The 23,632-nt window shown below is 26.0% G+C and overlaps 1 protein-coding gene across 1 annotated transcript in view; it reads left to right on the plus strand.

Annotated features, from left to right (window-relative positions):
• LOC107450919 (NGFI-A-binding protein homolog) overlaps positions 1–23,632 on the plus strand; it is a gene marked incomplete at its 3' end in the record, with an annotated part of 240,314 nt that overhangs the window by 174,020 nt on the left and 42,662 nt on the right. Inside the window, 1 exon segment of the mRNA XM_071187826.1 lies at positions 13,554–13,655. Within this exon segment, the coding sequence (XP_071043927.1) occupies positions 13,554–13,655 (102 nt within the window).

Here is a 23,632-nt window from a genome sequence, read left to right on the forward strand (position 1 = left end):
TTCTATCCGCCGTTTTCGCAATAACAAGTCGAGATTAGATTTTTGTCAATAAACGTTACGACCGCGTTTAATTTTTACGACTGAAAAAATTGTATCGAGAAACTTTAGTTCAAGTACCGCTTCTAATGAAGTGACTTTATATTTACTCATCTTTGAAACTAAAATGTTTTGATTATTTCATTTATTTCCTTTTTAGGCAATTCCAACTTAAGAATGGCTACATCATATTTCAATTCAAACGATATTTGTCACAGAAAAATTTGCATGATTACTTAGTCTCAGAAAGAGAACTTTGGTGAGAATAAAATTTCAGAAATAGCAAATAAATGAACAGTTCCAATTTACGGCTTTATTTTAGTTGTTTACTTAACTTATTAAACTAGTGTAAGACGCTTTCTTTCACAGTGCGAAGTCTTTTATTTTAGTTAAGAAAATATTTTCTTTACATTACTTTGTTTTGTTTTTTATTTACTTATTTATTTTTTGTCCTCTTTTTCAATTACCTGCAAAAGTCAAAATTTATCTTTGAACAATTTTCCTAGCTCGTTTTTTTTTATGGAATAGTTATTTCTGTTACCTTTTCTAGAACAAAAGAACGTTAAATTAGTTTTAACTTAGTTTGTTAAAAAAAATTTTTAATTAGAATCGAAGTATTGAAAATTTGTTTGACAAAACCATATATATATATATATATATATATGCAAATTAAAAACAAAATGATGGATTTTATTTTTATAATTTCTAAGGATGTTTAAATTAATGGATTTTTTTGATATAAAAATCACGTAAACATTCCATTTTATTCCTCTAAACTTTTTTCTTTTTGATAATTTTTTATCACTTTATATTTTATTAAATCATCGACTATTTGCATTTCTTTTTGCTTTAACTTAGGCTAAAAATTTAATTTTTAATTAAATATTTATTTTAAGTATTTATATTATAATTTAAATAATTTAAACGTTTGTGCTAGTGCACTTTAATAATAATAAAAGAATTCTTTTATAGCGTATTGTATAATCATGGAAACTGAAAACTTTTATGCTATGTAAATCTTTACGGTTTAAATTCACTTCATATTATTTTTTTTTAACCGAATTATGATTAAGCTTTAATAAATATCAATTGTACTATTTATTTTGGAAATAGCAAACTTCAGAATAAATCAGTATCATATATATTCATTGAATGAAAAAACTTAAAGATTTAATTTTTGAAATCATTTCATCATATATGGTTCTACTTTAATGGAATAAAATTGTGAAAATATTCTATATAGTTTTTTAACTGTTTAAAATTTTCTCACTGACTAATACATTATTTTAAATATATAATTTATAATTTTTTATTTTCCTCTTCATACTGTTATTTCATTACTTTAATTTTTTCGCACGCATTCAATTTCCGTAACACAATACTTAAAATAAATTTTCTCTTTAGAATAATAATACGCTTATGAATACTGCTCTCACCCCCTTTAGTTAAGTGCACAATTCGTTGTTGTTTTGGAGGATTATTATGTATCATTAGTATACGTTTCCCTCTGCAATTATATTTTGTGATGAGCTTGTAAAAGTATTTATGCTTTACACGTTTTATTTGATTATTTACTTATTTTTGCGTGTATAGTACAATCTCTGATTAATTTTCCTTAAAACTTCTTTATTAAGGAATGATTTCCTTTTACTTAGTGTTTATATCTCTTTAACGCAATTCTAATAACTTTTTGTAAGCTTTTAATGACTAAAATAACTTTTTGTAAAGAATATTTCTGTTTATTATTTACTATTTTTTCAGTAATAAATGAATTTATCAACTGGAATATGTGTATTTGGTTGACTTTTCATCTTATATAAAGTTGGTTAAGTTATATTAAGCTAAGTTTTTCTTGATTTAAATGAGCAAAAAAGAATGCACAAGATCGTATAAATTATTTAAAATTTAATTATTTTTTAATTTAAATTTAGTTATTTAATTTCAGACAAAAATTTAAAGAATGTTCTCTCTAAAATGTGAATAGGACTCCGTGCACTTGGAAAATATTATTTGTTTTGATTTTAAGACGAAATTGCGATTTGGTTATGAACCACAATATTGCATACAGCACCGTGCAAAAGTCTGCGGCCAGTAAACTTTTTTAATTTAATTATAGTAGAATAAAAATAAAATAATTATTTGTCTTTTAAAAATGCCCTATGTTTTTAATACAGCATAGTTTTATATACATATTTTTAAAGATTTGTGTTTATTTTGAATGTAATATGTATAAAAAGCCTGAAAGAAGTTGGAAGAAGAAATATATTGGCTGGAGACGTTTTGCGTTCTTCTTTCGTTAGATCTTCTTATATTATGAAACATATGGGAAATTTATTTTTTTTTTCATTTTTGATTTAAATGTATTTTAATTAAAGAAGCTTTAATATGAAAATTTTAAATTTTGAAAGATAATTAATTGAAATTATCTTTTAATTTTGAATGTGTGAAATATTTAGTTTTTGGTGAAACTGAATATTCCTTTGATCATTGGTTGTTGATCAAGATCTGTAGATTTAAAAAAAAGTTCTTATATTCGGTTGTGATTACAGGAAAAAGGTTTTTAACAGCCAAATAAAATTGATATTGATGAAATGGCTAACTTTACAATTTTTGGAAGCTTTTATATTTTATCCAATATTAAGGGGTTTTAATTTTTTCCCGTCTGTTTGAGTTAAATTTTAAGAGTTTTTTAGCTAATAAACTACGAAAATCATTTTAATAAGTGCATAAATTATGCATGTTTTCTAATTACATTACCATTTATAATAATTTTAATGAAACTAATATACAACTGATGCATTGATAATTTAGCTTTTACGTGTCATTTCAACAGAATTAGGTGTCCGCAATCTCAGGATTTTGAAATAAGATAATTTTTTCCCTTTTTCAAAGGTTTTAGTGTTAATACTCTCTTTCTAGGGACAATTCTAAAGTTGTATCATCAATAAATTACATTTTTCTACGTAAAAAATAAAGTACAAAAAAGTAATCAATAACTAAATTTAAAAATTTTATTCCAGATTGATTATTTACGTAACTAGGTTTAAGTTCACAGATCCACTTTAAATTCCAATTTCTTAGCTGAGTAAATATTTGTTAATGGTTTATCATAATATTGTAAAATAACTTAGTTTTACTACTTTTACTTTATGTATTTTATTTAACTACTATTATTTTCTTTCTTGATTTCTATCCAATTTATCGCATTTTTAGCTATTTCAAAAGCCATTTTTTGTTTCCAATTGCACCAAATTTTTCATTTCATTTCAATATTTTTCTATTTATCTATTTGTAAAGCAATAGTAAAATTTTAAGTAATAACATCTTATTATATACTGTAAAAAATTCTGAATCAAATCACGGTATTATGTACCGGCACTTCTATCATCCATAAAATCCCTTGTACAGTCAGGTCCATTTTAACCGAAAAATATGATACCGTAATTTTGACAGTAATATTTATTTAATTAAAGTGATTCAGTGGTTTTACAGTAATTATTACTGTGAAAATTACTTGTACCGTACATGTTCCGGTAAAAATGAATTTTGCTGTAAAAAGAACCGGTACTTTTTATCGTAATTTGATCCGTAATTTTTTACAATGTCTGCACATTTCAGATATACGTTATAGCTAGTCATTTCTCAAAATAAAAATATTTAACTAATTATGGTTCGTGTTACTTGAGGGTCTGACTAGTGACACTTCAAAAAATTATTTTACAAAATAATCTTGAAAGAAGAGATACTAGACCATTAATATATTAATTCTAACGCGACTTGATTTGCTCTCTGAATTTAGGTATATGTGTTTATATCATGCATTATCTGGAGTTGATTTAAAAGAGTGCATTTGGTACGCTTGCCCAGGGCTCCAATCATTGTTAAAAAGCTTGTCAATAATTGTTCAATACTCATTCTGAAGCCATTACTTAAATATATTTTAATTTATTCCAACATTTAAAAAATTCATTGATATAACTACTCAAGTATTGTAAAAAGTATTTTATAAATTCTTACAATTTCCTGATTTGTACAATTTTTTTAAGTTTATACAATTCTCAAATTTATTAATTCATCAAACTGTTCCTTTGTATTGTTTGCAAATATATGCACATTACTAGTTTCCAGAATTTTTTCCTGGTAACAGCATTACACACAAAAATGTCTTATTGCCTGCATAAAAATCATGCTTTTTACAAAACTCGTTCTCCCTAAACAGTTTGAAAATATGGCTTATACTGCAGCTAGCCCTTCTTATCGAGAAAACGTCGAGGTATACTTAACAGTATGTAATAGTTAGCCCCTAGTTTTGGGGTGTGTAGAAATATAAATTTTGTTTTAAAACTTTAAATGAGCAGTTACAAGAAAACTTTATGGATTAGAGCAAAATAAAAGCGAGTATTAAAATTAGGTGTAACAGCAACTTTTCTGCATTGTTACCAATTCATCGCCCCCCCCCCTCCAAAAAAAACTGTTTTTCTTCCAACCCACCCTAATGCGTTTCCTTGTGGCTACTTTACAGTGACAACTCTTAGTATTTTTCGAAAAATTACAAAAAAATTTTGTTATTATCCTTAGCTGTGTGCGGCAGTAAAATTATTATTTTATAGCTGTGTTTAAATTTATTAATTAATTATTACATAATCATACTATAAAAATATTTATATTACATGTTTTATTATTTTCTTTGAATCATTTAAAATAAAAATAAGAAACAGCAATTATTAGCAAAAATTATGCAATTATTTTTGTCATATATATTTCATTTTCTTCATTATATGCAGTAAAAAATTCCGAAAAGCTCTGAATCACTCTAATTAAATAAATATTACTGTAAAAATTACGGTATAATATTTTACAGTAAAATGGAAAATGGTGCATCCAAAGTGCTGGTACTTTATACCGTAATTTTTTTACAGTGTATTTGCTTTCATGTGTTTTATAAAACATTCGTAATTGTTTTTCTTTTTTTTTTGCTAAGTTTTTTTTCTTTAAAAAAAAGAACTTTTTACAAATAAACAATTTTTAAATCAAAATGATGACATGTTTTATTTAGTGAACCTTCCATATTTCGCCGATTTCTAATTAGTTTATTCTGTTTCTTACTCTGGTTTCTGAACATAATCTTTTTAAAAAAGAATAATATTAGTAAGAATTTCTATTTGCATATTAAGTTCCATCCATCAATCTATTGAAGTCTGATAGAAAAAGTGAAATTTAAAATACTTGTTTTTTTTTTTCCCCTGAAGTGTGAACAATAAAATTCTATGATTTTCCTGACAAAAATTACAATATGTCCTCCACTTCTCTAGCCATAATTTATTTTCTATTCAATTCGAAGGCGTGTTAATGCCGTCAGGAATTTAACCTTATTCTTTATTTCTTTTGTATGCAAATCATTACATTTTAATTCATCAGCTTAAAGGACAAAAAATAAAATAAAAAATAAGGTTTGCTGTTTTTGCTTGTTGTCTACTGAGCTTGTTTGTGTTTTGTTGACTTTTTTTTTAAATTATTAAAATTATCTTTAATTCTATCGAATAACATATCTTTTGACAAAAAAAAAATTTTAGGTTCCTGTATTTTTGAAAAGACAAAGATAAGTGAATGAAAATCTATCTTTATAGAAAATCTAGTTCTTTTTTATTTAAAACTGACTTTATTCCTTCCTAAGATGTTGAAGTTGCACTCTTTGTTAATTGAAAGTGAAAAATTTGTATACTTAAAATCAAATTTTATACCCATCTAATACATTGAATAAATATTTTTAATAATACAACGAAACAGAACATACACGTTAAGTCGGCAAGCGCCGATCGAATTTGGCCCATGCTTACTTAATATGACAGTTTGAATGAATTAACTTAAGTTTTTTTTTTTTTTTTTTGAAAAAAAAAATAAATAAAAGGTTAAGCGTTAATTTAAATTGATTTCATCAGAAAGATAGTCTACATAATAAGATATGTTGGCATACTTTTTATTAAATGAAATAAATATAGAATTAAAAGTGATATTTTTTAAATTAAATATAGATTTCTATTTTTAATAATAGGAATAAAACAAAAGAGACTGCTGTACTGAATTAGCTAATAATCACGGAATTAAGTCCAGAGACTAGAGATAATTTCTTTCTCCATAAATTGACTTCATTGGAAAGATTTCTCCTATGGATAAAGATGTATTCTTTGTATGTTTTTTTTTTCAAGTATTCTAATTTTTTTAACATTACGAGCCAAAAAAAAAAAAAAAAAAAAAAAAAATGCCCTACACAATATATTATATGAATACAAATGTCCAAATGATTAATAATTTGACAAAGTTGAAATTTTTTAAAAGTTAAGAATAAATTTTTCAATAAGTATATTCTTCAGTAAAATTTAATTTTTTGGTAAAGATAAGGATATTATATTTATGTATGGTTAATCATGTTTGAAAATGCATAATAATATTTTTTTATTAATTTAATTTTAAAAATAAAAATTTCAAGCTGTTTATTTCTTTAAAAAATATATATCTTGAATAATGCGAGCGAAATAAAACTGAACAGTCTGAGCATTAAGTTAATACTTCAGCTAGTGTTCAAAGGGTTAAGCGCTAAAATACCAGCCTTTCTGAAACTGACTCGTGTAACTGAAAGTTAAAATAGCTCATAGCTTGAAAATAGTTCAACGTATGCTACTGTGACGATGCGTTTTCAAAACCCGAAAAGAAAATTTAGCCTCTTCGTAAACTTTTCCAAAAGGATGAGTTAAAAAGTTGAATTTAGGGACGAAAGGGTTAAGCAGCGAAGCGAACGCCGCCGTCAGATGGCAGCACAGTGCTTCACAGCCAGTGACGTTGCTATGTACGCGTTGCTCTGCAAAATTATTTTTTTCACATCGATATGATTTTTTTTTCTCTCTCTCAATCTCTTTCTTCTCTTGCTTTTAACCTCCGCCATTTATAAAGAGTAGGGAGGTGCAGGGTATGAAGGAAGTAGCTAAAATTTTTGTTTGTTCCCAAGAACAGTTTCGTTATGCCCGGCTTGTCAATTCTTCTTATGAGGCATCTTCAAAATCTTATCGCAGGTGATAAAAGAAGTATATCTTAGTAGGGGGAGGGGGTGAACTGCGCGACGCGATGACCACGCACCTAGATCGATGGACTCTCCTTGTTTTTACTCTCCTCCTAGTTTTTCCTTTTTTTTCTCCTTTTTTACTCCTCTTTCGCTTTATTATAATCCCGTTCCTTCATTTACTTGTGCTCTCAAATTATCGACCGTTCTCTCTTTCTGTCTCTCGCGCGCGAAAGAGCGCTCTTTTCTCCCAATTTTTTCCCTTTTTTAAACCCCTTCGTGTGAGCAGCCTCAAGAAAACGGAAAAATAGAACGACAAACAAATTACCGGAGAAGGCATAAAGAGAATATTTCATAAGAACGTTTGTCGGAGTAATTAAACATGGCGTCTTTCCGGAAGAAAGGGGTGGGCTTAGAAAAAAATAGAATGTCTTTTTGAGCGCCCAGGCCAATGCACATCCGCTTCGCTAAAATAAACAGTTCTGATATCAAGAACTATTTTGCGTTTTTGAGTACATGTGATTAATCGCAGAACAATGAAAAAAAAAATCCTCAGCAGATATTGTAATTTTGTTCTGCAATCTCAGCTCACAGGAGATTTTTTTTCTTTATTTAGATTATTTTGATTAATTGTGTGAGCTTATTCTAAGGACATTAGTATAGGATAAAACATTATTTTTCGTCATGTTTTATACCGAGAGCTCCCTTTAGAAATTATAAAATAATTTTTGCTCCAGATGTCAATTTCTTTAAAAGAAGGGATGCAGGATCAATATTCAAATTTATGAAAATGTCATATAATTTTTCTTGTTCTCTTATTAAAAGAGAAAGACTCTTTGAAAGAAATATTCATTATTTTTGAACCTAAGCTTTGCTCTCTAGTGAATTTTTTTTTTTCACATTCAAAACTTAATGAAGAAAAAATTGTTTATGATTTGTATATGAAGTGGCGTATTAAAATATTTAATATTTTATAATTATCTCACTTTTCTTTAATGTAATCATTTTTCAGATTTATCAAATCTTATTAGTAGAGTTTAATAAAACGAGACCAAAAATCTGCTCCACTACGCCCAAACGTAAACGGTGTTATTAACTAAGCTTGACGCGAAACCACAAAAGAAAAAGAAAGCAAATCGCTTTAGAAATTCTGGGTCGTGGGATAGTGTTAATGTGAAAAAAGCTAATTCATTGATTAATGCAAAAGCATGATAAGGAAGAAAAATTCAAGAAAAACATCTCTTATAAATTTTTTTTTCCTTCAAAAATATACTGAAAGCGAATAACAATCCTGTTTAACAAATATATATTTTTATTTAATAAAATAATAATAATGAATTGAACAACGTCTTTGAAAGAAATTACTTCCTAAAATAAGCAAGACTTATTTTTTTTATTCGATATTTTGTATTTTATTTTGCTTCTATTTATTTATTGTATTTTTTTTCACAAAATTTATATTAAATATCTTTATAATATCACGAAGATTAAATTTCGTTATTCAAAAAAATAAATAAATAAGATTTGAACAATAATAAGTATTACATTAATATTTAATATAACTGTGATAGACTATTCAAAAAATTTTGTATTTTTTAAATGTAAAATAATGAAGTTATTAAAATATTCACACAAATAATGAATTTTATGAATTGATAGAATTATTATTTAAATCTATTGAGTAAAAGCCTTTATAGTTGTTCTGCTTTAAAAGAAAAATATAACTTCTTTTACAGAATGCTCTTAAAAATTACTTAAATGTTTTTAATAATTATAATATTTTTTTAATGCTATTTACAAGGGAGTCAAGCTTAAAATATGCGACTTCTTTTAACTTTTGCCAAGCGTTGTAATGACTTCTTTTAACTTTAAAAATAGCTTCGAGTCTATTTCGTGAAAAATGTTTCTTTTTAAAAGTTCTTGAACATTGTCTTCGTCAACAATTGTCGTCTTGAAAAATCTAACTTTTACGAACGAATTAAGTGAACTTCCTGGAGCATTTAAACGTCATGAAATGCCTCCATTTTTTAACCTAAAAAAAACTTAGGACTAAAACTAAATTTCAAGTTGGTCTATTCTGAACAAAAGAGTAGAAAGAAAAAGTGCGGTACACGCGAAAATGATGAAAGCAAGCTTACTAAAAACATGGAGACAAATCAGGAGAGTACTTGCGGTGATTGTTGTTGGCGTGAAGACGCAGTTGTCACATTGTGGGTGTTGTCAAAGGTACTTGAAGAAAAATGAAAACTTAATGAATCTTTCAGAAAGCCTTCACAGCTGTTACGATCTGGCCATCTTACACGCTATTTACAAATTAGACCTCTTTCACCTGGTATTTCCTACACTTGATTAAGCACAACCTTCTAAATTAACTGCAAATTTTCTTTCTCTTATATGTCCTCTTATCTTTCTTAATATTATGTTTTATATATTGGATGCCATTATTTTTTTTTTCACTCTCGAAATAGTATTTTTTGTTTTTCTTTTTATAGTTTTTCCGATTTCCTTTTAACCCTTTCGGTACATACTTGCGTGTTCTGTCTCTAATATTGGATTTTAGCGTTCTATTGGAATGTGCTAAAGTTTTTGAATAGTTAATATAAACATTGTCCTTAACACGCTATGCATCTTTTTGCTGTAGATCTTTAAATTGACTAAAACGAAGTTTTCTTTCTATATTATTTTTTTTTAAACTGTTACTATGAAATGCCTAAAAAATTAACAAAATATGAGAAACATTTTGTAAAATTATTTAAGTATCTTTTCCTATGCTTCAGATGCTAAATTACTTTTGCTTAAGATTATGTTAATTTTTGTTTCGCTGCGCTAATTTTTTTAAATTAATATTTTATGTTTAATCATCTGTGAAATTGTGATATGTTGATAAATATGTATATAAACTATTTTTATACATGAATAGCGGTATAGGTTCCTTTTTTTTTCATGGAATCTTCATGGTTTTTTTTTTTTTTTTCTTTCAATTATCTCTCGGAAATTGTTTTAACTCTTCTATCTATAACTTAGTGGAAAACCAAAAATAATTTTTTGAATTTTAATAATTTCTTATCTTGACAAAAATAGAGAGTTAACAGACTTTTATCTAGCTTTTTTTATTGCTTTTGAACCTAGCCATAATTATTTGGATGGTGTGTGTGGTTCATATATTACCAAATAGCATAGAATTCCTTATCTCCGAAGTTCAAAAATTTTGCTGGAAATAAGGAAAAGTAATTTCTACACCTGCATTAAATAAGGGTTAGTGCCAATAGAATGTAAATTTCAATATATATCCTCACTCTGAATTGGATTTAGAACATTCTAATATCATAAAAAGATGTATTTTTCAGATTGACTTTGAAGTGCTACAAGAAAGCATCTTAAAAAAAGTTAAAGACAAATCCATTATTACGCCATCATACGAAAGCAGTATTTTTAACTACTTCATTTGCATGAATTTCAAAATACTTATAAATTATCAGTTTCGAAGAAAGTAAGCGACAGTTCCTGAAAAAAAGTTATGCTTAACTTTATTCCTTTATGCCTTCTCAGTGTTAGTAGAAATACCCAATAACAATTCTTTTTCCTTTCAGTAATTCAAAATAAAAAAAAAGTTAGAATGTATATTAAAGTTAATTTAGATGTAGTTTACATCTAATTGACAATTTATTTGAAAATAATTATGTTTTAGCTTCTAAGTTTTAAGTATATCAATGTCAGTAAAAAATGCTTTTAAATCTTGTGATGCCTATGAAAGTTTCTGAAGTCATAACTTTCAAGTTATAATATGGGGAAGGTTTATGCAAGCTTGTCTAACTTAAACAGATTTTTTTTTCCTGATGATGTAAAAATTATAGATCAAAATCGCTTAGTTCTCACTATTGTTATCTATAAACATAGCGCGAATTTTATTAAATATATAATTAAATTAACACGCTGTCGTTTTAGTTTAATACATATTTATTAAAATAATGTTTCAATATTTTCCATTAAATTTCAAACTATACAAGAAAAACTTAGGTAATTTCAGGTTTAATTGTATTAAAATGTTTGATATAGGAATTTTTGAACTTTTTAGCTAAATATTTCAAATTTAAACACTATATAAAGGCTAAATCGGGTTAAATTGCGAAAATATTTCAATTGCGGAGTTCAAATTTCTTTAATTTAGAATTAAAAATGACCAAAATTTGTTATTTTGAAAAAAATTATCAAAACTTTATCAAGAATTTTTTTAAAATAAAATTTACAAATACATTATCTTACATAACTTGTTTCTTCCTTAATGGAGACCTAAGTGTTTAACTTTTTGTACGCATTATTTTCAACTATTGTATTCCTTGTACATTGAATATTTTAGCATTTTTTAAACTGATAAAAGGAAACGTAAAATATATTTGACTAGTTTTAAACTCAAATAATTAAATTTTTCAAATTTCTAAACTAATTCAGTTTTAATATAAAAACTGCTACAATTTACGAAATATTAAGCATCTCGCGCTTTCCAAAAATTAAATATTTATAATTTTTTAATCATTAATGTGTTTTAAACACAAGCTGAGATATGTTAATTAACAATTACGAAATTACACAAATTTGGTATTCTGAAAAACAGCTCGGCTCTTCAAATTAAACTCACTAGGAAAATATTCGTTTTTATGGCTAAGTTTTATTTAAATAAACGTCGCTAATTTCGTTCATAAAGGCATTATGTTCTTTTTCTCTTAAACGTTGATTGCTGATAATGCCAGTCTTCGTGACAGTTTCATGTCACTTCTCAAATGAAATGAATTGTTGGTTACTCAGAAGAGGGCTAATCGACAAAGCAATTACCTCTTTTAAATCCGCGTATTCATTGCTAAGTAGGCGTTTTTTGTTGTTTAAAATCTTTGGCCTAATAGGCTTAAATCTTAGTTCAGTCTATGGCGAAAAGCTGTTTTACTCGCCAAAATAATTTATAGTAGATTTTGTTCATAAGATGTTTCATAAACTTAGTTAAATGATGTCTTTTTAATAATGCAAAAGTAGATTTTGTACTTATATTATTTAATAAACCTTATCAGTCCCTTTTTAAACAAATAGTCAATGCACTTTAATCTACAATAAGCAAACTTTTTTTTATTTATTTCATTTTTTAAAATTAGTTATTTAAAGCGCGACTCTTTACGAATAAAAATTATATAAGTTAAAATTATTTACTAATAGCCTAGTATAATAATTTTAGCTTCGTCATTTATTATTAATTTTTTTTAAAAAAGCTATTTTAATTTGTAAGTACAGCTTAGCGTAAAACCTCTAAATTATATTTTTTCTCATTTGTATTTTCAATTCAAAAACAATTAATAATAAAAAATGTTTTATGTTGGGTCACTGTACTTACTGAACCAAAACCGACACTTTTAATATGAAAGTAATAAACGTTACAAGTTTATTTATTTATTTATTTATTTATTTTTTTTTTTTGTACGAACAACGGTTTTATGAGAAATAATATTTTAAATTGCCTTTTTATAAATTTAAGAAAAAAGTGCCCCATCAATTTAAAAAGATAATTAACATAGTTGGTTAATTTCGTTATTTTTATTACGTTATTTCAGGCTTGTTAACTTATTTATATCTTAGGTTAGATAGTCTATAGACTATTGGGGAAAAAGTTGAGCTCTAATATGCTTTAAAGTTACCCAAATAATATATATGCTATCTTTTCAACTTAAAGCATCTGAGTTTTTATCCTAACAATTTAGTATTTTTCTACATCTGAAACTGCTACTAATAAAAACTACTACTAGTGTTACTATGAATAATTATAGAACTTTACTTACTCCACTATTACTACTAAAATGTCTTTAAATAATAAAACTACTGCCTATAAAACTATTACTGTTAATAAATTTATTTTTCTCACTTGTATATACAGTTTAGTAGCTTTTTAATGTCGTAAATTTACGCAAAATAAAACAATTATACGTGTGTGCATAATATATATAGAGAGATATATACATAAATATAAACACAGTGATAATAAAGTTATTTTTGTCAATTTAGCTTTTGGTTGCTCTAACGCTGATTAAAATTGGAACTCAAAATACTTTATACAGGCATTCCTCACAAAAAAGAAAGTTAATAGAATTTGTGTAATATAATAATTGAACCTTTTTTTATTCATCATATTTACACTCAATTAAAAAGGTACTGCGCATTTTTATCTTTAAAAAATCTTATACTAAAAAAAATCAATGTAATAATTTATAGAATGAATAATAATTAGCGGAAAAGAAACTTTTATTAGATGCATCTTATTTTTAACTTCGTTCTTCCTTTTGCTAAGTCTTTAAAATTGTGTCTATTTTTAATGTTTACGACTATCTTTTTATGTTATTCGCTGACTGTTATGAGGTACTTCTGTACAACATATGTTTGCCGTATTTCTTTCCCCTTGGTACTAAAATTTACTTTTATTTTGCAGTAGCTATGACGTCTCAACCGACAAATGAGTCGGAGCTACAACTATATCGAGTCTTACAGAGGGCTAATCTTCTGGCTTATTACGACACTTTCATCTGTCAAGGTAATCTTTACTCTTTTTTATTCTTTAATATTTATGATTCAAGATTTAGTTTTTAGTACTCTTCTTTCAGTTATTTACTAACTTTTACGAACCTTTTTTTTTTGTTAATAATTTTTTGAAGTCAAATGAGAAAGTTGCTTTTTAAATGTGGACATTAATATTTCTGCTAAACTGGGATTATATCTCGAAATTTAATCTTAATTAAGTCTAGCTGTTGAGGTATTTTCTTTTTTAAGTATATATAAAAAGTTAAGTTTCATTGATAATAATTTTTCCAAAAATATTTTCTTTGTTTTGTTTTTCTGCTAAATATGTAAAAGCTAATTAGGCGAAGTAAATATTAAATGTTGATTTTGTAGCAACTAGAAAATTAAAATATTAAAATTTATTACATTTTTCTTCTGTATCAGTGCAAAGCATTAAGTAATTACTAGTCAGAAACTAAAAAGAATATGAAACATATATAAATTGTTAACTTAAAAAAAAAAAAAGAAACATGTTTTAAAATGATAATTTTATAGAAGAGGCATACTGATTTGACAATGACTTTATACTTTTAGATGTAGTGCCCTAAATCCTATTATTAACTTGGCATAACTTCTTTATGAGCCTAACAATCTAAATTATAGTTCTTCTTAAAAGTAAATTTTGAATAATTTAACTGTGTTAACTTTCTACTAAACATTCCATGTAACAACTGTAAAAATATTTTGGGTGTACCATTGAGTCTTACGTACAAAGTGTTTTAAAGAATTTAATTTTTTGCAAGAATATTACATATTATTTTTCGTGAAACTCTTAACAAGCTTTTGATTATTATAAATTTTTAGGCTTATTTTTCAGTTTTCAATATTTGCTTCAAAAAAGATTGGATTTGAGATTAAACTGCCAAAAATAGCTTCGCCAGCAATATTTTTTAAAAAACATCTAGCTTTAAATATTAAAAACTATTTCCTTTGTAACTTTGATGTCTTTTTAGAGCTACACTGGTAAACTACAGACATGCCAACTTGCTCCGGACAGCAAATATATATTTTAAAGTGGTAGTTTATCAATTGCGATTCTTGGTTTAATAAATTCAATTTAGTAGACTTTTATTCACCACTATTTCTAAATAATTCGTAGGCTTATATAATTCCCCACTTTTTAGTACTTACGTCATGCTATGCCTTTTAAAAAGCAAGCAAAATTAGTCAAACATTTGCAAAATTTACTTTCTAGTTATTTACCGTTTTTTAAATTATTTTGGCGTGTCCGGAGCAGTTGGCTACTCTGAAACTATAGAGATGTTTATGAAACTATAACTTAAATCATGGAACTCAACAATAATTATAATTAGTTTTTACATAGCAGCTGGACGCTTGTAAAGTGTAGGCCTTGTCCTCAAATGTTTTTTCCTTATTATTTTTTAAAAGAATTAATATTTCTAAAACACACTGAGATCCAGGAAGGGCTTTAAAAAATGATATTTGCTTCACCGTCTAGACGGTTTTAATAACCACAGGATCAGAGAGAATAAATACTCTTTTTTTTTCCCACAATCGCCCACGAGACACAACTTGTCATTCTAACCAGTAAAAAGTAAACTACTAACTATTTTTTTTTCTCTTCTTCTCTTAACATAATTCTTTCTTAACTAGGCTATTTAATACTTCCTTATTTTTTTACTTGAATTTTCCTCTTTCTTAATCGATGATGAAATTCATCTAAGCTTTCCTTGGACGCCGTGAATAAACATTTTGAACCATTTCAAAGGAACGTGACGAGAATCTGAACCGCACGAACCGGCTAGTTTGTTTTTAAAAATTCTTAAGTTTATTCTCATTCTGAATATTACCTCATTATTTTCTTCTCGTTTAGAAAATTTTTCTTGGGTAGGTGGAGACAGTCCTTTGCGTCTATTACCTATGTAATGAAGATGGGAACCATATTAATTGTCTGAGCAGTTTAAACAATAGCATTGTTTCCTTCGTTTCCATCCCCCAAAAAAAGTATTTGCTTCAGAATCTTTAGCAACTTAAGAGATTCGCTCCTCAACTAAAAACTTATGGTGTAAAGTAACTAGGGTTCGTAAAAAAAACTGAGAATTCTATAGCCGTATAGTTTTGTGTGGGTGCTTTTCTGGCAGTATTTCTACTGTTTCTTCATTCTATACCAAGTTCTTTTCATTATTTTAGTTAGCCGAGGTAATGAATTAGGGAAAGTGTCTTATAATGTACTATCCAAAAATAGTTTACGTGAATTTTTCTTTTGCAAATGGAAGAACAAAGCGAGACGTTTTGTTCTTATAACTAGTTGCAAGGATTGTCACGGGGAGAGGATTTTATGTTGAGTTCAGATTAACATAAATATAAAATTAAAAATTGAAGTCCAATTCAGTTAACTTCTACACTGTAAAAAATTACGGTTCAAATTACGATAAAAAGTACCCGCACTTAGGGTGCCGTTACTTTTTATCATAAAATCCATTTTTACCGAAACCTGTAACGGAACAAAAAATCTGGTGTACTGTAATTTTTACAGCAATAATTACAGTAAAAATCATTAAATCACTCAAGTTAAATATTACTGTAAAAGTTTAGGTATAATATTTTACGGTAAAAATAGATTTTACGGATGATACACCCTAAGATACCGTATTTAATCCGGAATTTTTTACAATGTAAAAACATTGAACCATTTAAGTATTAAATTTCGAGTTGCACAAATAGTCGACTTAATCATAGTATAGTAGCATTGAACTGCAGTTTAAATATGGGCTTTCATTTTAAATATAATCGATATTATAATTCAGTTAATAATATCGTAAAAGCAGTGTAAGATTTTCATTATAGCAAACATTTAAAAAGACGAAATTGAAAGTGAGCATCAAAATTTTTAAGTAATATCTATATTTGATTTATAAAGACTGCATTGTTTATCATTTTGTTTAATCTTTTAAGTAAATATTTTTAAGCAATTTTTAATTTTGTAAGTTAGCTTTTATTTACAAGTTATAAAATTTGTGTTATTTTTTTAAAATTTAAATTATATATTAATCCTTCATTGCATGAATCTTTTTTGATTGATTTTTCAATGAACATTATTAAAAATTTTACACTGGCGAAGAAGAAACACCAAAATAGGTTTTAAAAAAAAGGTGAAATATTTTCAATTTATAAAAAGCTATTATTATTATCTTTTTTTTCGTGAATGGAAAACTTAAAATTTGAAAACAGACGCGTGTTTTTATTATGAGAAAATGAAAACTATTGCATATATTACTGTTAATGTAAACCAATTTATCTTGTATAATAACTTATTATTTATTATACATACTAATCAAAACGGTTGATTGATATTATAAAATGTTTGCCATTTTATTAAATATTAATATGGATTTCATTCTATGAACTTCGTTTAAGTATGCACCGGCTAAAGTGATAAAATTTGAATCATTTTATTAAATTAATAATTGTTTTAATTTTATGTATAATAATCAGCTATGTATCAACCATAATAGCCAATTCATTACATTAACCATAGCACAAATGTGTTCACGGAATAATTAAAAAATATGATAAATTAAAAACTAGAGCAAAAGTTTCATTTTTTTTCCTTAAATAAATCAAAAACTATTTCCTTATTTGTTTTATTGTTAGAAGTATTAATTGTTGGTGTTATAGCAATATAACGGATTTGTGAAATTTTATTAGTTGTAAAATAATTAATATTTTATTCCCTTCCTATTCGGCATTTAGATATCAAATCTAAGAAGACATTTCATAATAACAAATAATCCAAAAATATCCAATTTCATTGTCAAATTTATCTATTCAGATTGCATGATAATATTTTTTCTCCAAATATTTCCCTAAAATATCAAATATCATGCATCTACAAATTGAGCAATTCATTTTTACAAGTTTTTACAAGGGTTATCAGAGAAGAAAAAAATTCTTTTTTCTGATTAGCGGTTTTTCTTTTTATCTTTTCTTTACGGATCCAATCATTTTGATTTGTGCGATGATAGTGTAGCTAAAAGCACTTATTTTTCTTTGAAGAGTTGTGAATCTAAAGAAGTAGATGATGATTGATTAAAGCAATCCAGGGAAATACGACTTCCTTTTTCTCAACAAGAGATATATCTTGTGATGAAAAAAAATGCTTCAATTAACCTAAATAGTTGACTTACGAACAGATATTTACAATGTATCTTATGATAAAAGGTCAGGTCTCAAAAGGATTCATTTAATTAGCTTTCCACAACATACTTTTCGACACTTGGAGTTGAAATATCCGTCTTATCGACAGGTTGTCCCTTTTCGATTCCCTGTTGCTTTTCGATCTTTTTTTATTTATTTCAATCTCAGTAAATCGTAACGAGATATTTGCTGCTTCTATTAAGTAGGATTTGTAGAATATTTCTCGTTCAATAGCCCTTCATATTCGCAATTATTTCGGCATTAGCTATTTTATTTCAACACGCATCCAACATTTAATTTATTCTTTTAGAAATTTTTTTAAAATTAGAGATTGAGTTACTATTTGAGTATTTTAATTATGCAAAATATTATGCTTCATAATTATTAATTACCTCTCAGGATTATTGGATGTTCAAGCACTGAAACTGTAAGAAGTAATAAACATATTTCTAAATATTTTTCGAGGAAAAATATTTTAATTATTTACTTCAAGCGATTTCTTAAAACTAGTATTTTACTTTTGAAATTTATATTGATGTCATGTATTAGTGTTTATTAATTATAATTTTGGAAGGTGGCACTTTTATTTTTCTTTCTGTTACGAACTGGTATTACTTCTATTTATTTATATTATGAATAAATAAAAATAATTTAATTTTTTATTATTATAAATCAATGATTATTACTAATAAGTGATCATTAATACAAAAATATGAACTTATATTTTTTATTCGTAATTATCGTTATTATAATTTTAACTAGGGCAATTTTTAATGATAATTATTATAAATGAATAAAAAATATAATAATTCGTAACAGGGAGAAAAAATGCTAGTGTCACATTCTTAAAATTATAATTAATGAATCCTTACACATGATGTAAATTTCAAACTGAGAAAATTATTTCTCAGCAAGCGCTTAAAATAAATTTTAAAAAATATTTTTCTCAATAAAATATTCAGAAATATGTATATTACAACTTGAGGTTTCTTTTTACGCTTGAATTCTAGTAATAGTATATATTGAAGTGATTTAATGAAGCTAGGTTTTTTTTCCGCTGCAGAAAAGGAGATTTAAAAAACATTTAAGTAATAAGTTTTTACAAACTTTATTTTTTAAATCTTAAAAATAAACATTTTCATCTCTAAATCTCCCGTCTCTCCAAAAGCTTATTAAAATTTCATTTTCAAATATCGGTTTCTCGTATTTTGTTGCCCAAAAAAATAAACTTTTTAGTAAGATTGAAAGATTTAACTTAGGCATGTTGATAATATAATTAGTGTAACATTTCGTCAAAAGTCTTATTCTTTCCTGTGTGGAAAGCAACTTAAGGATATTAACCTAATGAATAAATTAGAAGAAAAACAATCGATTTAAAAAATACTATTTTTCACTTTTCCAAATCATCAACTCTTTTGTTTGTATTTTCAAGGAAATAAAGTGATAGTTCAGTAAAATTACTTTACCAGATTCCCCATTTGGGAATTTCATTTTAGTATCATAACTGATTGACAGTTTTTAACAGTTCATGCTTCTATTTAAACTGTAATATTTTTGAAATAGCTGTTAACTTTTTTTCTTATTTTACCGCGTATATACAATTTTTTTTGATCTAGCCTAAACTCCCAAAATAGTATGAATCTTCAAAATGTTTAACAAAAACCAAGAGTGATATTAGTTTGGAAATATTTAATGTCTGGATGATATTTGAATTATGAGGATTGAATTGCATAAGAGGAGAAATATAAAGATTGAACTGAATAAGATTAGGAATATCAGAATAGGACGGGATAATATTAAAATTATAAGGATTGGAGAGGATAATGTTAGAAATATAAGGATTAAATTGCTAATATTTAATTTTTATTTAAAAACAGAAAGAAACTGAAAGAAAGAGATGATTCGTTAAGGAAAAAAGTATGTCCAAAACTACCTCTATATGGTTAAATTTACCATGTCTTTGGTGTTATGGGAACACCAAAAAGCTCAGTAATTTTTTCCGAAGTTCTTTAGTACTAATTTTGGTAATATTAACAATAAAATATGGTTTTTGTAATGTGTGATAAAATTTAGTAAATGTGTTGACATTTTGGAATTATATTATGATGCCTTAAAGCGTGGCATAAAAACCATTTATTCGGTTAAATTTACTTTTCAGAATTTGTATTTTAATTAAATAAATTATTTATAAGAAGAAATATAATTTTGAAAGCCAGAATTTCCGATTAATCGTTACAATATAAATTAAAACATTACCAAACGAATGGTTTAAATACCGTATAATTTTGTTTTATTAGCCAGAAGTATTGTTTTTTATTTTTTCTAGAATTGTCATTACCACATATTAGGGTAACTTTACCAGAATTTTTTCACCGCGTAGCTTATCTTATCTATCTACCTATCTTATTTCAAAATTCTTGCTTTGATACAGTTAGGGTGAATAACATGTATATATAGCATAGTGTATATGTAACATAGGGTGAATGATAGGGGTAATAATTAGAATTCAAAAGTTTATGCACATACATCGTGTGAAAGAAGAAGAAAAATAATAAAAGAAGGGAAAAAGAAAGGTAAGTTTTGTGCAAACTTGTAATGTTTCTTTTTTCTTAAAAATAGAAAAGTAAAAAGAAAAAGAAGTGTTAAAAAAATCTACATTGCGATGTATATTTCTGAGGTTAAAGGCCCTTACCCCTTTGCACCCATACAAAGGGTGAAGACCCCCTAGTAAAAAGATTGCACTGCTTCAGATTGATCAAAAATTGCGTTCCCATGCTGAGGAACTCCAACTTAAAAAGGGTGGACCTGTTCATCACTTTCCCAAGGTGCGCCTGCGGAAGTTGACGTTGAAAAAACTATGCATAAAAAAGGGTTTAACGTAGGTCTATGAACTGATCGGTTAAAAAAAGAAGAAAAAATCGAACTTTGAACCCTTAAAGGTTTGGGAACTTTCACTTTTTCCTTTCAAACTTCTTACAAGCTTAGTTTTTCTTCATATACCTTATCCTTTTTTTATTATTATTTTTTTTCATTTAAACTTATTTTACTTTATAAATTATTACTTCATATTTTCTGCTTTAGAAATTACGAAGGGAGTTTTCTAGTATGAAAGATAATATTTCGCATCTAACGGATGTAATTATTTCTTTGATTACCAGAAGGTCATATTAATTCGTGTTTGTTTTTGAAAGAGTCTTTTTTTTTCCCCTTTCCTTTTCGTTAATGCATGAGAATTGCCCTAAAGCAATATGCTAGTTTCTTAAAAGTAAGTGGATTTTGTTTGAAATCTAAAAAGTTATCTATTACATGCTTTATTCTCTTTTCTAAAACTTGTTCTTTCCGCAGAATTTTTTTTTATTATTTTTAAAATGTTATTGAAGTATTTGGTTTTAATACGTGAATACAAATTGAAAAAGTCGCATTTTATTTCTCGAGACTAGATTTTAACGAATTGAGTTGCATTGAATGACTTATTTTTACAGCATTGATTGATTAAATTTTTAATTTTAAACGCATATTTTTATTTTAGATTTGATTTTATGGAGTAATTTAACAGTAGCGTCATAATAAAAAGAATGCACCGAAAATAGTTTGAAAATTCAACCGAAAGTTTTTGACGTTTTTAAAACTAATTGTTTTTGAAGTATTTTTAAACAGCTATAGTAATGTGTTTTTACTTAATTCGCAAGTAAAAATTTTTGGAAATAATTCACAGGTAATGTTTTATTTATTTTAAACTTTAGTCACAGACATTTATTGCTTATTCGAAAATATGATTTATGAAAATGTAATTAATGGGTTATTCAAAATTGCTGTGAAATGTTAACCTTTATTCGTTTAAATTTCATTCATTCACAAATTAATTAATTTCATCAAAATATCATTTATGAAAATTTTATTTATGGGTTATTCAAAATTTGCTGTAAAATATTTGTCTTTTCTCTTTTAAATTTTATTCATTCACGAATGCAGTTAATGAAGATAATCCATATCTGTTTTACATTTATGGAAGTACTTGTAACTTCAATATTTGTCATATTATTTGTCTAACTCTATTATTTGTTTTAACTCTATTATTATCTCTCTTATTTTAACTCTAGTTTTTACTACTTAAATAATACTTAATTTCATTCACTTTAAAACGATTTACCGTTTCATTTTAAGATTCATTCACGAATTTAATTTTTTTTTCGTATCTATTCAGCATTAATAAAAAATTTTTTGCACTTTACTGAAAGGTGCTGCAATGTTTAATTTTATTTATTTTAAATGTTGTTAATAATATATATGACTTATTAATTTTTTTCTAAATTCATTTCATCAAAATTTCATGTCTTATAAAGATTCGTATTGCCAAATAAAGGTTCATACTATCCAAAATCATAATTGTTTTCAATTTGTTATCTATTTCACTCACTCTATGTTAGTTAACAATTTCGCTAAAATGAAAAGTAATAAACTCTATGAATCATGAACAGCATTTTTTCTTTTTAAATTTTCGCCTAAGTACCTTACCTATTGTAAGCTCTTTTAAAAATGAAAAATTTACTTAAAAGCAATTTATTAATTATTTTCTTGACAATCTTTTGAAAAACTCTCATACAAACGTCTTCGTAGAACACTTGAAATTGTCTTCTGTAATTCGTCTTGATTTATGCTTCGTCTCACTTTTTTCTCTCTTCATATTCCATTTCCTCCCTCAATTTTATCATCTAACATTTGTTAATTGCTGGGAAGAATCTTAAGACGTTTACTCGTTTTTTCTTTTGTCTTACAATACATATTGACAAAAAATTTTATGAATGAATATTTTAATTTATTAAAATAATAGTATTTAACAAACATTAAATTAGTGTTAAACTGAAGTGAAAGCACTTATGTAAAGCTTTGTTCTTAAGAACATTTCTTTAAAATAACAAATGCTTATATTACATGCTTTCTTATAAAAACGCATTTTAAAATCACAGTAAAATAGATGCAACCAAAAAAAACTGATTTGTAATAAAGACAGTTAAAAATTATTATTTTATTAATTATTTTTCGATTAAAACTCATGTTAAGTTGATTGATTTCTAATGTATTTAATGCAAATTATACATTCATCTTTCGCTTAAGAAATGTGTTAAAAGCTATTTTGGTTTTTCATGTTTTATTTAAAAGTAGTACTTTAATGTGAGAAAAAGAATACATGGTTTTTGAACAAACATTTCTGTAAATGGCATATTTTAGAAATTATTTTTTAATCTTAAATTTTTAATGTCTGCTCTTAAATAAAATAAAATACATTTCAATTCTCTTTTTGGGTAACAAATTTTACTACATATTCTTGTAGAAACATTTACGTATTTCTCTACATGTTCTTTTCATCTGTACATAATGTAATATTCTTCTCATCTACGTATTCTTCTATGTAGGCAACATATTCTACACATGTGTACATATTATAATCTTATTTATCTTTCCTTATTTCTTACTTATTCTTATATCATACTTATTATTCTTTCCTTATTTGCTTGTTACAAAATCTTCTTATATTTCTTTTAGTAATCGCTTATAGAATTTGCTTAGAATTTTGCAGATAGGGAACTTCAATTTTCATATAATTTTGAGGTATATTTTACTTTTTTTGGGTACCTTTTGCAACATTTAACACTTGTGAGAAATATAAATTAGGCAACATCATATGCTAATTACTTTTGAAGGAAGAGGAGAAAAAAGTATTATTAATGAATAAATTTTCTAATCTAAAATCTAGTTATCTTTATCGAAAAACATCCAATTTCACGCTTAGTC

This window comes from Parasteatoda tepidariorum, chromosome X1, assembly GCF_043381705.1.
Source record: "Parasteatoda tepidariorum isolate YZ-2023 chromosome X1, CAS_Ptep_4.0, whole genome shotgun sequence".
Taxonomy (NCBI): domain Eukaryota; kingdom Metazoa; phylum Arthropoda; class Arachnida; order Araneae; family Theridiidae; genus Parasteatoda; species Parasteatoda tepidariorum.